The 18,130-nt window shown below is 39.5% G+C and overlaps 1 protein-coding gene across 1 annotated transcript in view; it reads left to right on the top strand.

Moving 5' to 3' along the window:
* Positions 1–17,744, top strand: part of ClpX (Caseinolytic protease chaperone subunit) — a 54,716-nt gene extending 36,972 nt beyond the window's left edge. The window contains exons 5-10 of the mRNA XM_028302701.1: positions 4,825–4,950; positions 12,503–12,647; positions 13,101–13,192; positions 14,734–14,887; positions 16,831–17,026; positions 17,544–17,744. Coding sequence (XP_028158502.1) covers positions 4,825–4,950; positions 12,503–12,647; positions 13,101–13,192; positions 14,734–14,887; positions 16,831–17,026; positions 17,544–17,744 — 914 coding nt within the window. The remainder of the gene's footprint in view (positions 1–4,824; positions 4,951–12,502; positions 12,648–13,100; positions 13,193–14,733; positions 14,888–16,830; positions 17,027–17,543) is intronic.
* The last annotated feature ends 386 nt before the right edge of the window (positions 17,745–18,130 follow it).

Here is an 18,130-nt window from a genome sequence, read left to right as displayed (position 1 = left end):
TGAGGATCTACATCACACACACAGAGGTAACTACTCCGCTTCATGACTCGAGTACTGAACGAGCCGTGGTGGCTAGGAGTGCGCCAAGGTGCTGTGGTGGCTGTGTACTACCACTACAAGCGGATCTACAACAACGTCACCAGCGGCCGCAGACGTGCACCACCCGCTGCACCACACACACAGAGGTAACTACTCTGCTTCATGACTCGAGTACTGGACGAGCACGTGTGGCCAGGAGTACGCCAAGGTGCTGTCGTGGCGGTGTACTACCACAACAAGAGGGTCTACAACAACGTCACCAGCGGCCGCAGACGCGCACCACCCGCTGCACCACACACACAGAGGTAACTATTCCGCTTCATGACTCGGGTACTGGACGAGCCGTGGTGGCCAGGAGTACGCCAAGGTGCTGTGGTGGCTGTGTACTTTCACTACAAGAGGATCTACAACAACTTTACCAGCGGCCGCAGACGCGCACCACCCGCTGCACCACACACACAGAGGTAACTGCTCTGCTTCATGACGAGTACTGAACGAGCCGTGGTGGCCAGGAGTACGCCAAGGTGCTGTGGTGGCTGTGTACTACCACTACAAGAGGATCTACAACAACTTTACCAGCGGCCGCAGACGCGCACCACCCGCTGCACCACACACACAGAGGTAACTATTCCGCTTCATGACTCGAGTACTGGACCAGCACGTGGTGGCCAGGAGTACGCCAATGTGCTGTCGTGGCGGTGTACTACCACTATAAGAGGATCTACAACAACGTCACCAGCGGCCGCAGACGCGCACCACCCGCTGCACCACACACACAGAGGTAACTACTCTGCTTCATGACTTGAGTACTGATCAAGCACGTGGTAGGCCAGGAGTACGCCAAGGTGCTGTGGTGGCTGTGTACTACCACTACAAGAGGATCTACAACAACTTCACCAGCGGCCGCAGACGCGCACCACCCGCTGCACCACACACACAGAGGTAACTACTCCGCTTCATGACTCGAGTACTGATCAAGCACGTGGTAGGCCAGGAGTACGCCAAGGTGCTGTCGTGGCAGTGTACTACCACTACAAGATCTACAACAACGTCACCAGCGGCCGCCGACGCGCACCACCCGCTACACCACACACACAGAGGTATCACTCTATTTATTTTAACCCGGCGAGCGTAAGGTTGGGTGTGGTACACCCAGACCTTGAAAAATCGATTAATATTTTAATAACGAATTGTTGTTATGCTTCGTGCGCTTGAGTAGCTGCGCGGAGGGACATACGGAAGCGTCCCTTGCCACTGTTTCAGGCGACCGCCGCCCGGGGTATGCTGAGGACGAGGTTAAAGCTGTCCACGGGTGCGTGACACCCGCCTTACGCTACGTGTAACGAATTTGATCAAACACATTTTATTTTATTTTTATTATTTTTTCGATTTTTTTGGTTTTTCTTCAGGCTAAAGATCTAGAATGTCTTATGAAGATAATCAAATAGATTATCAGGTCTTTTCAAACAAACTGAAGTCAGTTCTTCCGACAAGTCTGGTAGTGACCAAAATATTGATGATGTCAACGAAAGAAATTTTGAAAGTGACACAGGAGTAGGGGATATATGACGAGGCAGCATGAAGGATTGATAGAGAATAATGGCGAAGGCAATGGTAGTTATTTGTTGGGAAAACATGGAACAAAATGGTTCACAGTACCAAAAATTCGACTGTAAAAACTGCACAAAATCTCAAAACGAATTAAGTATTTTTTTATTAGTTTTATTATCCATTTTTAGTGTTATTTTGTTCTTATGTTGAGTCTATTTAAAGAAAAAATAGTCTTTATTGTTTTTGTTTTCATATTTTTGACAAAAAATCATAAACATGTGCCATTGTAAGTTCTAATTGTTAATTTTCTTAATTTCTTAAATAAATAACATTGCGTAATTATTTACTGTAATTTGTTTCTTAAATAAGTTCAAAATATAACTAAATATCAGTTTAATATCAAAGAAAATAGATATTTAAAATAATAGTGTATAATAACCACACAATCACGATCTGGGTGTGCTACACCCACCTAGCGCTATTTGTTACTTTTTCCAACCTTACGCTCGGCGGGTTAAGGAGCTGTTCTCTTTAAAAACTCTTTCCTCCAAGGAATGACTCCGTCTCGGTCTCGTTTTAAAGTAATGTTCAAGTCCTGGAAATAGATCTTCCTCCACGGATTTCCACAACCAATCCTTAGTTGCCCGCATCCACGCGTTTCTCGCGGCCTTCATCGTCTCGTACTTAGTGGGTAATTTTTGTATTTTTCTAAAGCCCGGTCTGTGAGCACGTAGAATTTTGTCCAATGACCCCAAGCTACCTATCCTTGTCGCTCGCGCCTAATTATGTTGCTGTCGCGACTGTGCGACGCGCGCCCGCAGTGAGTGTGCGAGCGCGACAGCAACATAATTACAAGGACAAAATTCTACGTGCTCGCAGACCAGACTATAGTCTATTGTTCAGAATCTAACTTTCTAGATTTTTTATAGATTGTTATTGAAAATTATATTATACAGTGTGAGTCACGTTAAAGTGTACATATGAAAATAGATGAAACTAGACCTATTTTTATCGACAAAAAAGAGGTCAAAAATTTTTTGAGATTTTTTTTTAATTTTTTATTGATTTTTTTTTCTTCCAATTACTTATTGTAAAGAAACGTAATAACTTTAAAACTAAGCGGTATATCCTGATAAAATAAAAACAGTAATAATGCTAAATAAAAGGCGATACTAAAAAAATACATAAAATACACAAAAAATGCCAACAAATAATAAAAAATAATACTTTTTGAAAAAAATCTGCTTTTAAATTCGTGTTTTTTGGTTATTTGATAAATTTCTCCAAAAAATGCCCCCTATAACCGGTGGTTTTTATTACTTTGTGTTATTCTCTATCGTATTATCTTTGTAAAACCAAAAATCGCATGTCTCTATCCCTATCACAACATTTGCTATGATCGTTTGAACAAAGGCCTGCCACAACATTATTCTCCGCTACAGGTAGAGAAAATTTTAATTTTAACTAAAATGCTTATTTTACTTCGAAATCTTTTGTTTTTATTTAAAATCTAACTTGTCTTTATCAAAATTACAAATCTAGAGCCATTTTCAGTTTCGTTGTTAACGAAACGTTGAATGGCGCGCCCGGAGAGGCTTAGTTCAAACGATCATTGCAAACGTTGTGATAGAGATAGATACATGCGATTTTTGGTTTTACGAAGGTAATACGATGGAGAATAATACAAAGTAATAAAAACCACCGATTATAGGGGCATTTTTTGGAGAAATTTATCAAATAACCAAAAAAACACGAATTTAAAAGCAGATTTTTTCAAAAAGTATCATTTTTTATTGTTTGTTTTCCTTTTTTGTGTATTTTATGTATTTTTTTAGTATCGCCTGTTATTTAGCATTATTACTGTTTTTATTTTATCAGGATATACCGCTTAGTTTAAAAGTTATTACGTTTTCTTTACAATAAGTAATTGGAAGAAAAAAAATCTATAAAAAATTAAAAAAAAATCTCAAAAAAATTTTGACCTCTTTTTTGTCGATAAAAATAGGTCTAATTTCATCTATTTTCATGTGTGCACTTTAACGTGACTCACACTGTATAGCAGGATACTCCTATGCCTATAAATAGGATGATACAATCGTAATTATTATTATTTTAATTAAACATGTACTTACTTAACAAATCACGCTGTGTAGCGTATAATTAAATGGAATAATACTGCCCGGTAAGTAAAAACAATAGTCTGGTTATAAAAGCATTTTTTAATGTTTTTTGAAGCCTCTTAATTTTAGATTTATCCCTACACAATCTTGGGTTGAATATCTAGATGGGGCATACAAATTGAGTAGTTTTGCCGATATTGTGTTTACTTCGTGCTCGATAGTGTAAAGAAAAGTGTTTTATTAAAGAGTAACAAAAACTTTTGTTCAAATTAAATTCCGTGAAAGCGTGACCAACCGATCAGCGACAGGCTTCAATGATTTCAATTCGACCTTTACGATTCAGGTCTTTAGGCTTCTTTTTATCTTCAGTGACGGCTTTTATCGAGGCTGCTAGTTGAGGACGATGTTTTGTAGTATTTCTATTATAATTATCTTTGTGCGTACTGGGTAAAACAGCAGTACATAAAATTCATTTATTTTTGCAAATAGGCTTTTAGAAAGCACTTTTACACGTCCCAATATTAACCCTACCACTTCTTCGGGACAATAAATGGGCCAGTGCTGAGAAGAAGCAGCGCAAGAAACTCAGTCACTATTGTCAGCCTCCTTTTCAACTTGCATTTGTACATTTTAAATTTGCATAAAAATATGGAAGACTTGTGCTCGAAGTAGGAAAATCCTGTCTTGCTTGACAGACCAGCTCCCTAGACAAAATTAAGCAGATAACCCTCCATAAAGGCAATCCAAACTGTCCTCCTAGCTAAACAACATATTATCATGACACGGTTGTATGACAGTGTAATTCCAAAAACATTTTGCTCCCGCGTTTTGTCGTTTAAAGTTCCTTCATTCCGTGAAGCTATTTCGTAGCTCTCATTTGCTATAAATGTTACCTCCCTATGGAGCTACATCATGATTGTTTTTCTCTGCCATCATTTAGAGACGAACATTTGGCTCAAAAACAAACTCAGTCATGAAAAGTAATGTTGTTACTTCAACAGACCTCCTTTTTTTCTGTACCAGCGTTTCCAGACAAACATTTATTTTGTCAAGTGCTAAGCTAGCTTCTGCACCACAACAAACTCAGTCATGAAAAGTATTGTTGTTCTCTCAGCAGACCTCCTGCACATAAGCCACGGGACCAGTACCGGAGGAGGCGGCGCCGAAGTCTTGGAGAGGCAGCACCACGAGCTGAGGCTTGACAAGAGCAACGTACTACTGTTAGGACCTACGGGATGCGGTGAGTGCTGATTATGAACCTATTTGTTTTGTGCTCTTGTAAGGTAACATCACGCATGTTTCCTTGGTATAATGGGGAGAGGTGAACTTTCCTAGATTTGGGTTCCAATTGGAATAAGCATTGCACAATGCACATGTATGAAGCATAGGCTGACTTCGAAGACTGTCGAATTAAAAATAAGCTTTAATAAAAATCGGAAATAGATATGAAATTACCAGTGATTTTACTTTAAAATGCAAGATAGTATATTTAGTGGGAACATAAACCATTAATTGTAACAGAATTAAGTACTTTGGCATTCCAAATCGATCGAATTGGTAATATTTTAAGTTTAAAAAATGGACGATTAAATTGACGAAGTAATATTTTTGCAGTAAAAGATATTACTGTCAACATAAACAATACTGTGTTAACTTAACATTACACAGCTGCTATATTTATTTGCAAGATTACCGATTATTTTGGCAAGCAGACGTTACGATAAGCTACTCAAGATATCCTAATATTTCTAATCCGTGACGATAAATATCAATGCACGATAATAAACCGTCTAATTTGTCTGGATACTTAAAAGGTTATTGACACACAAACTTTTAAATAATGTTGAATGGACTGTTTTGTAAGGCAGTAAACAATATTCGACATTTTAAATGTGCAATCACACATTCAGTTTACGCGCGCGCGAAAGTCGACATGAATGGAAATCACCCGAATTTAGTTTCATGACTTCAATCCATGACAAGGAATATTAAATAAATAAAATTGGACATTGAAGACATGAACACAATCTGCTCAAAAGTAATTTAGAAAACTATAGACTAATCAAGTCTTAGACATAAAATGACCTGAAGCGTTTCGACTATTGCATAATTATTCACATCGCTTTATTCATGCAACCCACTTCGACAACAAACTTTAATTCTATTGTAATTGCATTGCGGCTCGTCGCAACACATGTGTTTTCTGTATTTGGCGATTCGATTCGGTGTAAAACACTTGTAGTTGGCAAAGGAAAAATATATTTGCCTAACAATATAGCTATGTAAATTGCAGCTCGACATACTAGGAGCTCGATTTCCAAGCACGCGACTGGTTTAAAGACGCTACGATCACGAAAGGAGTCAAGGTGTCAATTAATTTATAAAAAAGGTCCAATTTGACAAAAAATCTCCAGTTTCGTCACTGTATGCCCTTTTATGTTGACTTGCAAGATAATCTTATTATTTTTGTTAACGTTTCATGTAAATTGGGTGCTTAAATTCTTAACGCGTACGATACTGATCAGCGATGAGTCAACCCAAATGTCCTTTAAAGTCATCTTTAATAGTGCCGTGCGTTTAAAGATGCGCCGGTTGAGAAAGAGGTAATTGTGTTTAATAACATCATCTGGCATTTCGAAGTTTGCGGTAAGCTGCAAAATGTTAAAGACACTGCAAAGCGGTCGATGCAGCTCAAACTGGTCTAGACGCAACTAGTCTCGATGGCTTTCATAAAGTAGTGCACTATAAATTGAAATAAGAACAAGTAGAGAGTAACAAGCACTTGCAACCAGTTTTATATGTCAAGTCGGTATTTAATTCATACGTAATTAACATAATCAATTCGGTGCCGACTACTGATCGTGTGCCATAGCTACAAGTATGAATTCAGAATGAAATCGGACGCCTTTTAATTACATGGATGTGTTAATTTAAACGTGGTAACAATTAATTGAAAAACAAACACTTGTTATGAAAACATGTATTTTAAAAACAAATTGAATCTTTGCATGCTCAATGGCTTCAAAGTTTAAGCAAATAGGATGATGTTTACTTGCATGTTCTATATATTATGTGTAATTATTAAAAGTCACGCACAGAGTATTGAGGTATTCTTAACAAGACAACAATGAACAAACGAAAATGTATAAATAATTACATACTACCGATAAACGTTTTGGAATTTTCAAAAGCATTCGAGTAGGTGGGTAAGTATAATATGTGAATAAATTACCGAATAAAAATTTTAAAATAAGCATTTTTAGTATGCTGCTTATCAATAATTTATGCGTTTTAAAAATGCATCAAACACATAATTCTAATTAGGGCTCACCTCAAGGATCTATTTTGTGTCCTCTCATAAACATTCTATAAATAAGTTGGTAGACATAACTTTTGATATTTAAAATTAAGGCATACTTATGCAAATTATGTTGCATAACTTTTATCTCAGAAATAATATTTCCTCTTTAGCTCTTTTATAGCTCGCAATGCTGCCTTGTCCAGTGTCAGGCGTAAACACATATCACTTCGATTGTGAGCGTATTTCATAACTTAGGAACAGCCGTAGCTTTCGAATGGCGATGTTGTAACCATTAAAAGGATGTCGTTAAGCGAAACGCCATAATATCAATCGTTAACTTTTATAAAGAAGCTCGTAATATGTTTAACCAACATAGTTTTGTATGGATCTTATAAAACTTCATCAAAAGACATTATTAGCCGAATATTCGAGCATTGTATCAGCTATTTATAGCTTGGAGAAATCTATTTATAATGGCTTGATTTTTCTGACATAAAAGCCTTTTCTTTCAGTTTAGAGTTCTCCTTTGTTTGTTTATACCCACGAAATGTTTTTCATATTCGTTCCACGTATGCTATAAAAGAACCGTTCTCGTGAAATAAATTTCATTTAAAGAGGAACAATTGATTTGTGTAATTCTTATCAAATTTTATTGTTCGGAAGGACCAATTAAAATAAATCGGATAAGATTAACTACTGGTATCACTTTTCACATAGATTTATATGTATTTATTTCCTGATTAATCAATGCTGATGTCTTTGAGCGATATGATAGACCATACCCAGACAGTCTGTGACTGTTCATAAAGTATGATACCAGGTGTTGTTCTCATTATAGAAACAGAAGACGGTTCTAATAAAAATGTTGTCAAAGTAAATTTGTTCTAGGCGTATTTTCCGGGATTTGTGTGGAAAGCCAGTATACGGCTTGGTTAATCGTCGTCGTCGTCGTCGTTTCAGCCAAAAGACGTCCACTGCTGGACAAAGGCCTCCCCCAAGGATTTCCACAAAGACCGGTCCTGCGCTTGGTTAATCAAAACCGGCGAATCAGCGAAATTAACCATAGGAAATGAAAATTATACATAAGGTGATTACTGTCTACCTGCGCGTACAAAGCGAAGAAAATTTATAAAATATCACCATCATCATTTCAGCCATATGACGTCCACTGCTGAACAAGACCTCCCTAATGATTTCCACAATGACCGGTTGGTGGCGGCCTGCATCCAGCGCCTGCTACCTTTATGAGGTCATCAAGTCAAGAAAAATATGAATCAAAATCAAATTCATCTACTCTAAGGTGCAAATCTATACCCACGGCTACCACAGCGTCAGATTGGGCATGCCAACAACGAGCGCTCGGCATTAGAATGCGTTTACTTAATTAAGCCAGATTAGGCAGTTTGCATGCGCGTGCGCGCACCACGTGTGAGTTAGTGTAGCCTTTGAGAACCAGTTGGGCAATTGTTGGACAAAGAGTATCTAATGCGATACAGGCTTGGACAATTTTACATTAAAATTGTATGTTTAGTTCTGGGTGCAATGACTTCTCTGAACTCTTTTGTTCATATTTTGACGGTGTGATTAGATTCAGATACTGTGATTCAGACGTCAGAGTTCGGCACATCAAGGTCAGCACTATGGAATCTTATGTTTAGTCAAAAGATGCGATTTAACAACAGAAATGTCTGTTGTCTGTACAATACCATCATTTGATTTTTAAGTATTATAGCAAACCTATTCAATGCTGAAGGGGGGTTCTTTGGTCCTTCCTAGCTTGCCATGAACGCTCTTACTTTCCTTGTATTTCATGATTAAGATTCTGTTTAATTGCTCTGGAGGATAATTACTTTGAAATAAAATTGTTACAAGTTATTTTTTAATTGAAACAGAATTAAAAAACTGTAGTTATTCATGAATTTAATTAATGTAGTCGGGTAAAATTAATCGATATTCTTTGATGGAAATGGAATGTAGCTATAAAATTGTTTTAATAAATTGTATTATAAGTATTTATTACTTTAAAAAATACTAAAGTAAATTGAATATTGACTGACTGGCTTTTTTATTTATTCTAAAACAATTGAACTGTAATCGTACGTAATAATTTTGAACATTTTGTAGCAGTTACATTCAAAATATTTTATTTATCCTTACTTGGAATACATTCTTGTATGAAAGTCTAGACTCTAGACTGTCTTATCCCGGCATCGAACGCTAATCTGCGGTTTTCCAATGCTCATAAAGCAACTTTTACTTGGATCGAGAGCGAGACGATGGCCATCAGAGTTACCGCGGGCTTGTAATTGCCGCTTTCCCTCGTGGCGCCTGTGACATAACCGCTTATCAAACGTTACATTGTGCAATCTGTAATTATCTAAATGTTATAAGTGCGTGTTTATCTGTCTATCTGTTACGTTTTCGGACCCAATCCGCCGGCTGGCCCAGATCTCCAAATTCGTTCGGAGTAATGTACCCCTTTAAGACGGGTTTCCCTCCATGTCAACATCTAAAAAATTATCTTCAAAGAAATGTTGAATGTTGACATGTTTGTAGGGGAAAACACGCACTGAACACCGCTTTAGATACACGTATAATAAGTGGACAACTCGCCTGTTCCAGTTGTCATATAAGCCCAATTTTCTGTAGATTGAGATAGATTGGATTAGGAATCGGCGATATAATACAAAGGATACTTTTGGTTGTAAATAAACTATTAAGGGTAAAATCGTTGGGGTAAGCCCATGTTCAGCAGTAGACGTCCTAAGGGTGCTATGGCTGAAATGATGATGATAATGAATAAGGATAAAATAGAGGAATCTTTGTTTGATTAAGATATCTTTAATTTGACGTCACATCAAGTTTTTAATTCAAAAGTAGTTTGTATTACGTGTGTACTAAGAGCGATCGAAAGGTCAACGTGTTACGTATGATGAGCTGTTGTGTGTGATACAATTTACCCAATTAAAAATGTAAATAGCAGTCGTAAATTGAATACGTAATGAAAGTGTGCAGCAGTGTGAAGCAGGAAGCTAGTTACTTTTTAAGTTTTAACACATCTTTTATGGTTGAGGTAGATTTTATTTGGATAGTATTCACTTCCTCACTTTTTATCATGATGCGATAAAAACTGAATTATTGTCTGTGAAAACTACTTAGTGCCTACCACTAACTTGACTCTTGTTGGAGCAAAAAATAGGAAACATCAGCAGAGAACAGTATTTCTAAGAATAGAATTGTAAAGATTTTATGAAAATTATTTATTTATTTATCTTAATCGTAGACTGTTGAATAATAATATCACATGTAACGCTTCCTACGAGTCGGACGTAGGAAGTGAGCGTTGCATTGTGCGCTACATAGTTGCATAAAAGTCATAACACATGTAACACTCGCTGCCAATAATCGAACAATCTTTTACGTGCTAGGGTTCACCAGCAAAAAAATGTACATTGAAAATATTTTATTGACTCCTCTATATTGTGTACCTATTTCTTTTAAATTATTCGTTCCATTTCAATTATTTTGTACAAAAACTTAGGTATGTGTTCATTATTATGACAGTTAAGTAATTACTGAGTATTCTACAATTTTATTAAACAAAAAAGATAATTTAATAAGTAATTATTAACACCTACTTTTTGGATACATTGTATGGTTGTGGCCCTGGTCAACGTATGAGCAATGTAATCGATACATTTATGTAACCAGCACCAGGCCTGGCTCACTCCGCGCGGTACATCCGATAATTACCTACAGCGAAGCGCCCCGCCGGCGGGTATTATATCAGTCGAGTGTCACGCGCACGCTCGTCAGGACGCTGGCGTGCGTTGTAGTATGATTATAATTCTATGATCGAAGTATTATTTAAAAATCGACATAAAGAGAAAGAAATATTGTGCGGCGTTCGGGTGTTACAATTCGAAAAGAAATCTACCGGATTTATCTTTTTTTTTCGCTTCCCAAAGATGCTGAAAGGTATGTTGGCCATGTAGGTAATCAATAATTCTTAGGATAGTATAGGAACCTAACCTACCATGACTACTGCTCAGAATTCGTTCGTTCGTTTCAGCCAAATGACGTCCACTGCTGGACAAAGGCCTCTCCCAAAGTTTTCCATAGTGAATGCATAGGTACTTACCTACAAACGTACCTCATTACAAATAAGTAGATTAATTATTTTTTCACTAGACAGCAACCCTAACAGTGTAAGAAGAGTTCAGAGGCACGCGATAGAAAGAGACAAAACTTGTAGGTGAATAAAATTGTAGGTACGTAGTGCTGTGCGAGCTGAATTCCACTGTATCGCGTCGTAGCAAGACTCGCATTTATTTAAATCGTCTTGCGGAGTAATCCTTCTGTACCTGTACTATTACTTATTCTGTGCCAGCACACAATATAAGCGTTGATTGGGCTAGATATGGAGCGTGAAATTGAAAATGGTCATAACTGAATAATACTGAATATGTTAAGTAAGGTAATCTAACAAAGTGTCATGTTAGCTAAGTGAGAATTAAAGTGTCAGACACGACGTGTTGGGGTCATTGTACTGATGTTGATTCTCATGAACAAAAGGCTAACGTTCTTGTTAAAGATTACAGAAACATAAATCTTTTCAATTGTTTTCCAACCAATCATTACGGCGCACTTATGATTCTAAAGATCTAAAGTCCAACTTTAGACTTGTTTGCTCGTGAGTATCACTAAAAACTAACTAACAAAAAACGTCAACTATCTTTAGTTGAGATGTAGAGGAGCTCTTCATTTTAGTACCGTCACATTTTTTTTTTATATTTTAGATTTTCGAGACAGTTGAATAAACCGGAACTGCTTTTTGTAATGAGCATAGTAATATGCCAAGCGTGGGGATTATGGCAAAACCCTCCACTATAGTGGAGGAGGCTCATAGTCCAGCAGTGGACTGTAAAGGGCTGTTGATGATGATGATAGTAATATGATGGCGTTTCTTGAAATTTAATATTTATAATGCACGATATGTCCCAAACACACTGTAATTTTTTACTACATACTCTTTATTTGGTGGCAATCACCAAATTAAGCAACTTGTAGGACACACGTTCAAAAGAAACATTTGGTTTCCAGGCAATACGCTCCTGGTGCAGACGATAGCAAAGTGCCTTAGTACAGTCAGCATCAAATAGTTCGTGACAACCAAAGTAGCCAAGAAGTTCGCAACACGTCTTTGTTACAAATAAAATAAGGTTGTGTTGTCATTGTGTGTGTGGGACGTCCACCCATATGGTAGACCGACGAAGGCGCTGGACGCTGGCCGCTACCAATCGATCAACGTGGAAATTATTGTGGGAGGCCTATGTTCTGTAGTCGACTTCTTATGGCTTAAATGATGATGATGTGTTATCAACTTTTTGGGCACTTTGGCTCATGAACTATTTGAATTTGACCTTCTTTGCTGGCGGGTGCCAAATCTACGTTTTTAAACCCAAGTTGATAAGAGTGTCATGGTTTCCAGGCAAGACGCTCCTGGCGCAGACGATAGCGCAGTGCCTGGACGTGCCGTTCGCGATCTGCGACTGCACCACGCTCACGCAGGCCGGCTACGTCGGCGAGGACATCGAGAGCGTCATCGCCAAGCTGCTGCAGGACGCCAACTTCAAGTGAGTCACTAGTATCAGGAAGCTCTTGGCCTGTATCTCACCTGATGGTAAGTGACGATCAGGCCGAAGGTGGAAGCGAGCTTCACCCGGAATCCTCAACCACGAAGGAACTGGCTATCTTACCTCTAACTGCCGGAACACAACAATGCTGTTAACATTGTTGTTATGGCGACAGACTTAGGTAAGATGGTGGTAGCTAGCCAGGCGGACTTAGAACAAGCCCTACCACCAACCAAACCGAACAGAAAAATCTGCCCCCACTGGGAATCGAACCCGGGACCTCTGCGTCTGAAGCAGGTGGTCTAACCACTAGACCACAGAGGCGGTTAATTACCATGAACAGGAAAAAATTTCGCAGTGCTTATTCGCAGATTCGGGATAGAGCAGCTACACTAATCAATATAATCGACGAGTTTAAACAACTTTTAAATGATTTAAAATTTTCTTCCTCAGTGTGGAGCGTGCACAGACAGGCATCGTGTTCCTGGACGAAGTAGACAAAATAGGCGCCGTACCCGGAATACATCAGCTCAGAGATGTGGGAGGTAAGTCACATAATTCGTTTCAGCCAAATGACGTCCACTGCTGTACAAATGCCTCTCCAAAAAGATTTCCATAACAACCGGTCCTGTGTTTCCCTGTTCAGGTACTTCCTACGACCTTCACCAGATCATCGGTCCACCTATTGGGGGCCTTGCTCATACTACGTCTTTACTAATATTACTTTACTTGATTTTATCTTGCTACTCTTTTAGGGCTTTTAGTAAATAAGACGTAGAGCTGGATGTTAGTCGTCAATCCAATAGTGACCCATGAAAGTTTTAAACAATAAAACATTCAGTGTTTGCAGAACCGCACACGGAAAATTGTATGACTACTGCGTTGGGATAAAAATGACAATAACTACATAACCAACAGTTAGTGCGGTCTTGCAAATACACTGCTGACCTTTCAAACATAGTAATTAGAATGAGCTCTTATTCTCTCTCAGCTTGTAATGGTCATACAACATCGATTCTCAAACAGACCTTTATGTGAAACGCGTGGCGATCGATGCGTCTCGGCATCGATTGAACATTCTAGACCCCGAAAACCGTTAGCAGGGTTGCCCATATCGGGTGGCGGCCGGCGCGGAAGGCACATATACCTCGATTTTTTAGAATCCAGCTGAGATGTAAACAAACACTTTCATACACAAATACATAATCACTTACGTGTTCATAATATCATACACATTAATTCACAAGCCCATGAAATTGACTTGACAATTAAAATTATGTGTTATCTCCATGTTTACTCTGACACATCAGTGTTGAAACCTGTAAGTCATAGACAATAATCGGTAAATTTAATCGATTTTATTTCAATTATTCAATCATTTTTATTACTGATTGCATTTAAATAGATTTAAATAGGGTCCTAATCAACAATGTATTTTTTCTTCATTGAATGTACTACTAATTATGTAATGCACTGCTTTTTAAAACATTATAAATTCTTTCTATATGTACGTAATGTACGTAAGTACTACAATAATTTCAATTCGCGATTAACGAGAGGTTTCGTCGCCTCACTAGTGTACAGATTAAAAATGTTGTCAGTTGGCCATATTTGTTTAAGTTTCTGCTGAATTCTAAAAAATTCGTCTGTAAAAAGCTTAGTTATTAAATTTTTAGCGTTAAGAGTCGCATCTCAAACTAATTTGAAAATTATAAATAACTTGAAAAATTCGAACTACCTAAGGCGGGAATTGAACCCACGACCTTCCGCTTGCCGGGCGACCGCCTTAGGCAGTTCGAATTTTTCAAGTTATCTTCTTATATATATATAAAAGAAAGTCGTGTTAGTTACTCCACTTATAACTCAAGAAAGGCTGAACTGATTTAGCTGAAAATTGTCAGGGAGGTAGTTTAGAGCCAGGAGAAGGGCATAGGATACGTTTTATCCCGTTGGAAATTAAAAAAAAAGTCTGCTTATTTATTGCCATTAAGGCGGAACAAAGTTCGCCGGGTCAGCTAGTTTACAATGTAAAAAGCTTTTTGCTATACCTTATTATCTAAATGTCAATGTTAATATCTTTCCCCAGGCGAGGGCGTACAGCAAGGCATGCTGAAGATGCTGGAAGGCGCAGTGGTGTCGGTGCCGGAGCGCAACTCGCGCAAGTTACGCGGTGACGCGGTTCAGGTCGACACCACCAACATACTCTTCGTGGCCAGCGGCGCTTATAACGGGCTCGACAGGTTGGTAAACAGTTTATCTGCTCATAAATTAGCCAAGATTAATAACTATTAAGGCCTATTCAAACCTGAGCGATATTCGCTGCCGCTGTGGGTAGAGGTACATACCGCGCGAGTTTCGCTCAGGTATTTAGTATCAAGTATCGCGGCTAGAGCGTTTTCTCTGCCGCAGACGGTAGCGAATACCTCTTAGGTCTGAACAGTATTATTACCGCATACCCACTGGGTTTTCTCTGCCGCAGACGGTAGCGAATACCGTTTAGGTCTGAACAGTATTATTACCGCATCGCAATATATGTTTGATAACATTATGTATGTCCGTAAACATCTACATTTATTTACTAAGAAAAGCGACGTCCACTCATTTAACACGAGACATAAGAATAAACTTGCTGTTCCATCTTTTAGGTTGCATAAAATAGGTAATTCATTCTTGGGGAAATGTATTACCATATTTAACAAAATACCACACAACCTTGTCGAATTACCAATAAACAAATTTAAGATACATATAAAAAATACCCTTATGTCCAAAGGGTACTACAAGGTTCGAGACTATATTGATGACAAGGATGCGTGGTCAGTTCAGTCTGCACATATTTGATGTACTCGAATTTGGTTATTCTTAGCGTTAGATATTTCCCGGCAATTAGTGGTGACTGAGTTTGTTCCGGCGTTTCTTCTCAGCACTTGCCATATGTTTGTCTCGAAGCGCTGGTAGGGCCCAAAAGATAAGGAGACATGTAAAGTGCCCCATAAGGGCTAACTTTTCTTTTTTATTATTTTCTATAATAATTTTGACGTTCATAAGTGCCACTTGTGGTCTAAACTGAATAAATACTTTTGATTTTGATTTTTTGATTTTGCATACCCACTGGGTTTTCTCTGCCGCAGACGGTAGCGAATACCGCTTAGGTCTGAATAGGCCTTTAAGGGACTATTGGAGAACTTTCCTGCCCCAACGGTTATCGTCTCTACGAGCTATGTGCCCCGCCCACTGCCACTTGATTTCAGCAATTCTGCGAACTATGTGGGCTGCTTTCTCGAGTGGTGACCACGGGCTGGAAGACGTAGCGTGGACAGGCCTCCTACTTACTAGGTGGACCGACGATTTGGTAAAGGTCGCGGGAAGAGCCTGGATGCGGGCAGCGCAGGACCGTTCATTGTGGAAAACCTTGGGGGAGGCCCTTGTCCAGCTGTGGACGTCATTTGGCTGAAACGACGAAGGGACTATTGTTGCAGCACGCTTGGATCGAGAGGTGCTCGATCTAACCCGCTGCAACTCCTGTGTCATCCAGGATCTACAGCTTGACCGCCGATAAAAAAATCAACCAGTTTAAAGCCATCTATGAAATGTCGCAATTCATCAGTTTTTTCGTCATACTGCCCGACACCCCTCCCTCCAGACACTCCTCCACCTATTGTACCAGTCGCGTGCACATTCACTAGCAAGAAAAAGAGTGATTTTAGTAACCATCGATTTATAAGGATAATGGATGTTCAATTTCTATTCCTGAATTTGTAGCTGCTGAGGGGCAGTACTAAATGTCATAAAAAATAGTGCATCAGTGTGCTTTACCATGAGTTTACGTTAGGTGTTCTCGCTAGGCGACTGCGACCAAATTTATGAAGATTTTAGTTCTTGAAAATAGCCGCTAGGGGCGCTGTACAATTTGTCATTCATTTAATTATATTGCTGTCGCGACTGTGCGACGGGCGGCCGCAGTGAGTGTGCGAGCGCGACAGCAACATAGTTACGCGCGAGCGATAAAGATGGGTAGCTTGGGGTCATTGGACAAAATTCTACGTGCTCACAGACCAGACTATACAAGGGTGCGTCGTTCGCGGAGGGCGGTGGTCCAAGTGGCGCCTCGCGAGAGCCGCCCCCTCCCGCTGCCCGTGTAGACAGCTTAGTCAATCACTAATAAGTTCCGTTTGTTTCTCAGACTAGTGCAGCGGCGCAACAACGAGAAGTACCTGGGCTTCGGCGCGTGGGACTCGCGCTCGGGCCGGCGCGCCGCGCTGCAGGCCGCCGCCGCCGACGCCTCGCCGCACGCCACCGCCGCCGCCGAGGCCGACGAGCGCGACGCCTGGCTGCGCAAGGTGCAGGCGCGCGACCTCATCGACTTCGGCATGATCCCGGTCAGTCGCCCTCAAATCAAATCAAATTAGTTTATTGCAATGAGGGCTATCGTTTTTATACTTAACAGTTGGCACCCCTGGCGATTGACAGGACCTTACTCTACAGTGGCGCCATCTTGATGAGTGCAAATGCGATAGTCCTCCTCCTACCACTTTAGCGCTCACAAGTTGGCGCCACTGTCTTCGCTACTGGCAAGTGACAGGACCTTACTCTACAGTGGCGATAACTGGTGAGCGCTAAAACGATAGCCCTCATTGTAGGTACATATCATACACTGATGGATCTTAAATTTAAACGTAAAATTCTTCAGCTACAATTTGCCAAGCAGATGACGTACAATATACATATAAATGGTTACTTAATACTAAACCTGTTCATTTTATAATTTTACATGCAAACATTTTATGATCACATTTTTAAATTGTCCCTCTCGCTTACCGTCGCCTTGCGGCAGTCTCTGGACCCACGATCGACAGGCTGGGAACGTATATGATACANCAATGTCCGACGGAGGAGCTCCAGGCCACGGCCGACGTGGCAGAGACAGAGGAGTGGCTTGAGCCGTCAGAGTTCCTGGCAGCACTACAGGCCTGGCCTGGAGTGCCGTGGCGGCAGCGGCCTCCGAGGAGACCACGGCGAAGGTGTCCATACTGCACGTGGACGTATCCTCGGAGCAGACGCTTATTTAACATATACGAGGATTTGGAGCCCTATTAACTTTTTGCACTTTAGTTAAATTGTTAATAGGGCTCCATCTATTTTAATGAACTTACCAATGAACTTTGTAAATATTGTAAATAGTAGAATAGGTTATGTAAATAAATTTGTACAGAAACATTTTTTTTCTATGTGGTAACTCTTCCCTATATTGGTATTTATATATAAATAAATGTTATAGTATATTTTCTATAAATAATTAATTCCATTATCACAACTATGATAACTATTAATACTATTTTAAAAAGTATAAGTAGGTAAATGGTCACTCAATTGTGCAATAAGTTCCTGATTAAAAATCAAATAAAATATTGGTACTTACGTATCACGGAAGATTTCCGAAAGTTGGTTGTCAATGTCGTCGGCAGACATCGTAAAATCCACTA

The sequence above is a fragment of the Ostrinia furnacalis genome, unplaced genomic scaffold (genome assembly GCF_004193835.3).
Source record: "Ostrinia furnacalis isolate ACB-3 unplaced genomic scaffold, ASM419383v2 OfSCF1145, whole genome shotgun sequence".
In the NCBI taxonomy this organism is placed as follows: domain Eukaryota; kingdom Metazoa; phylum Arthropoda; class Insecta; order Lepidoptera; family Crambidae; genus Ostrinia; species Ostrinia furnacalis.
The sequence above is the reverse complement of the archived record's forward strand: the minus strand, read 5'-3'. Positions and strand labels throughout refer to the sequence as shown.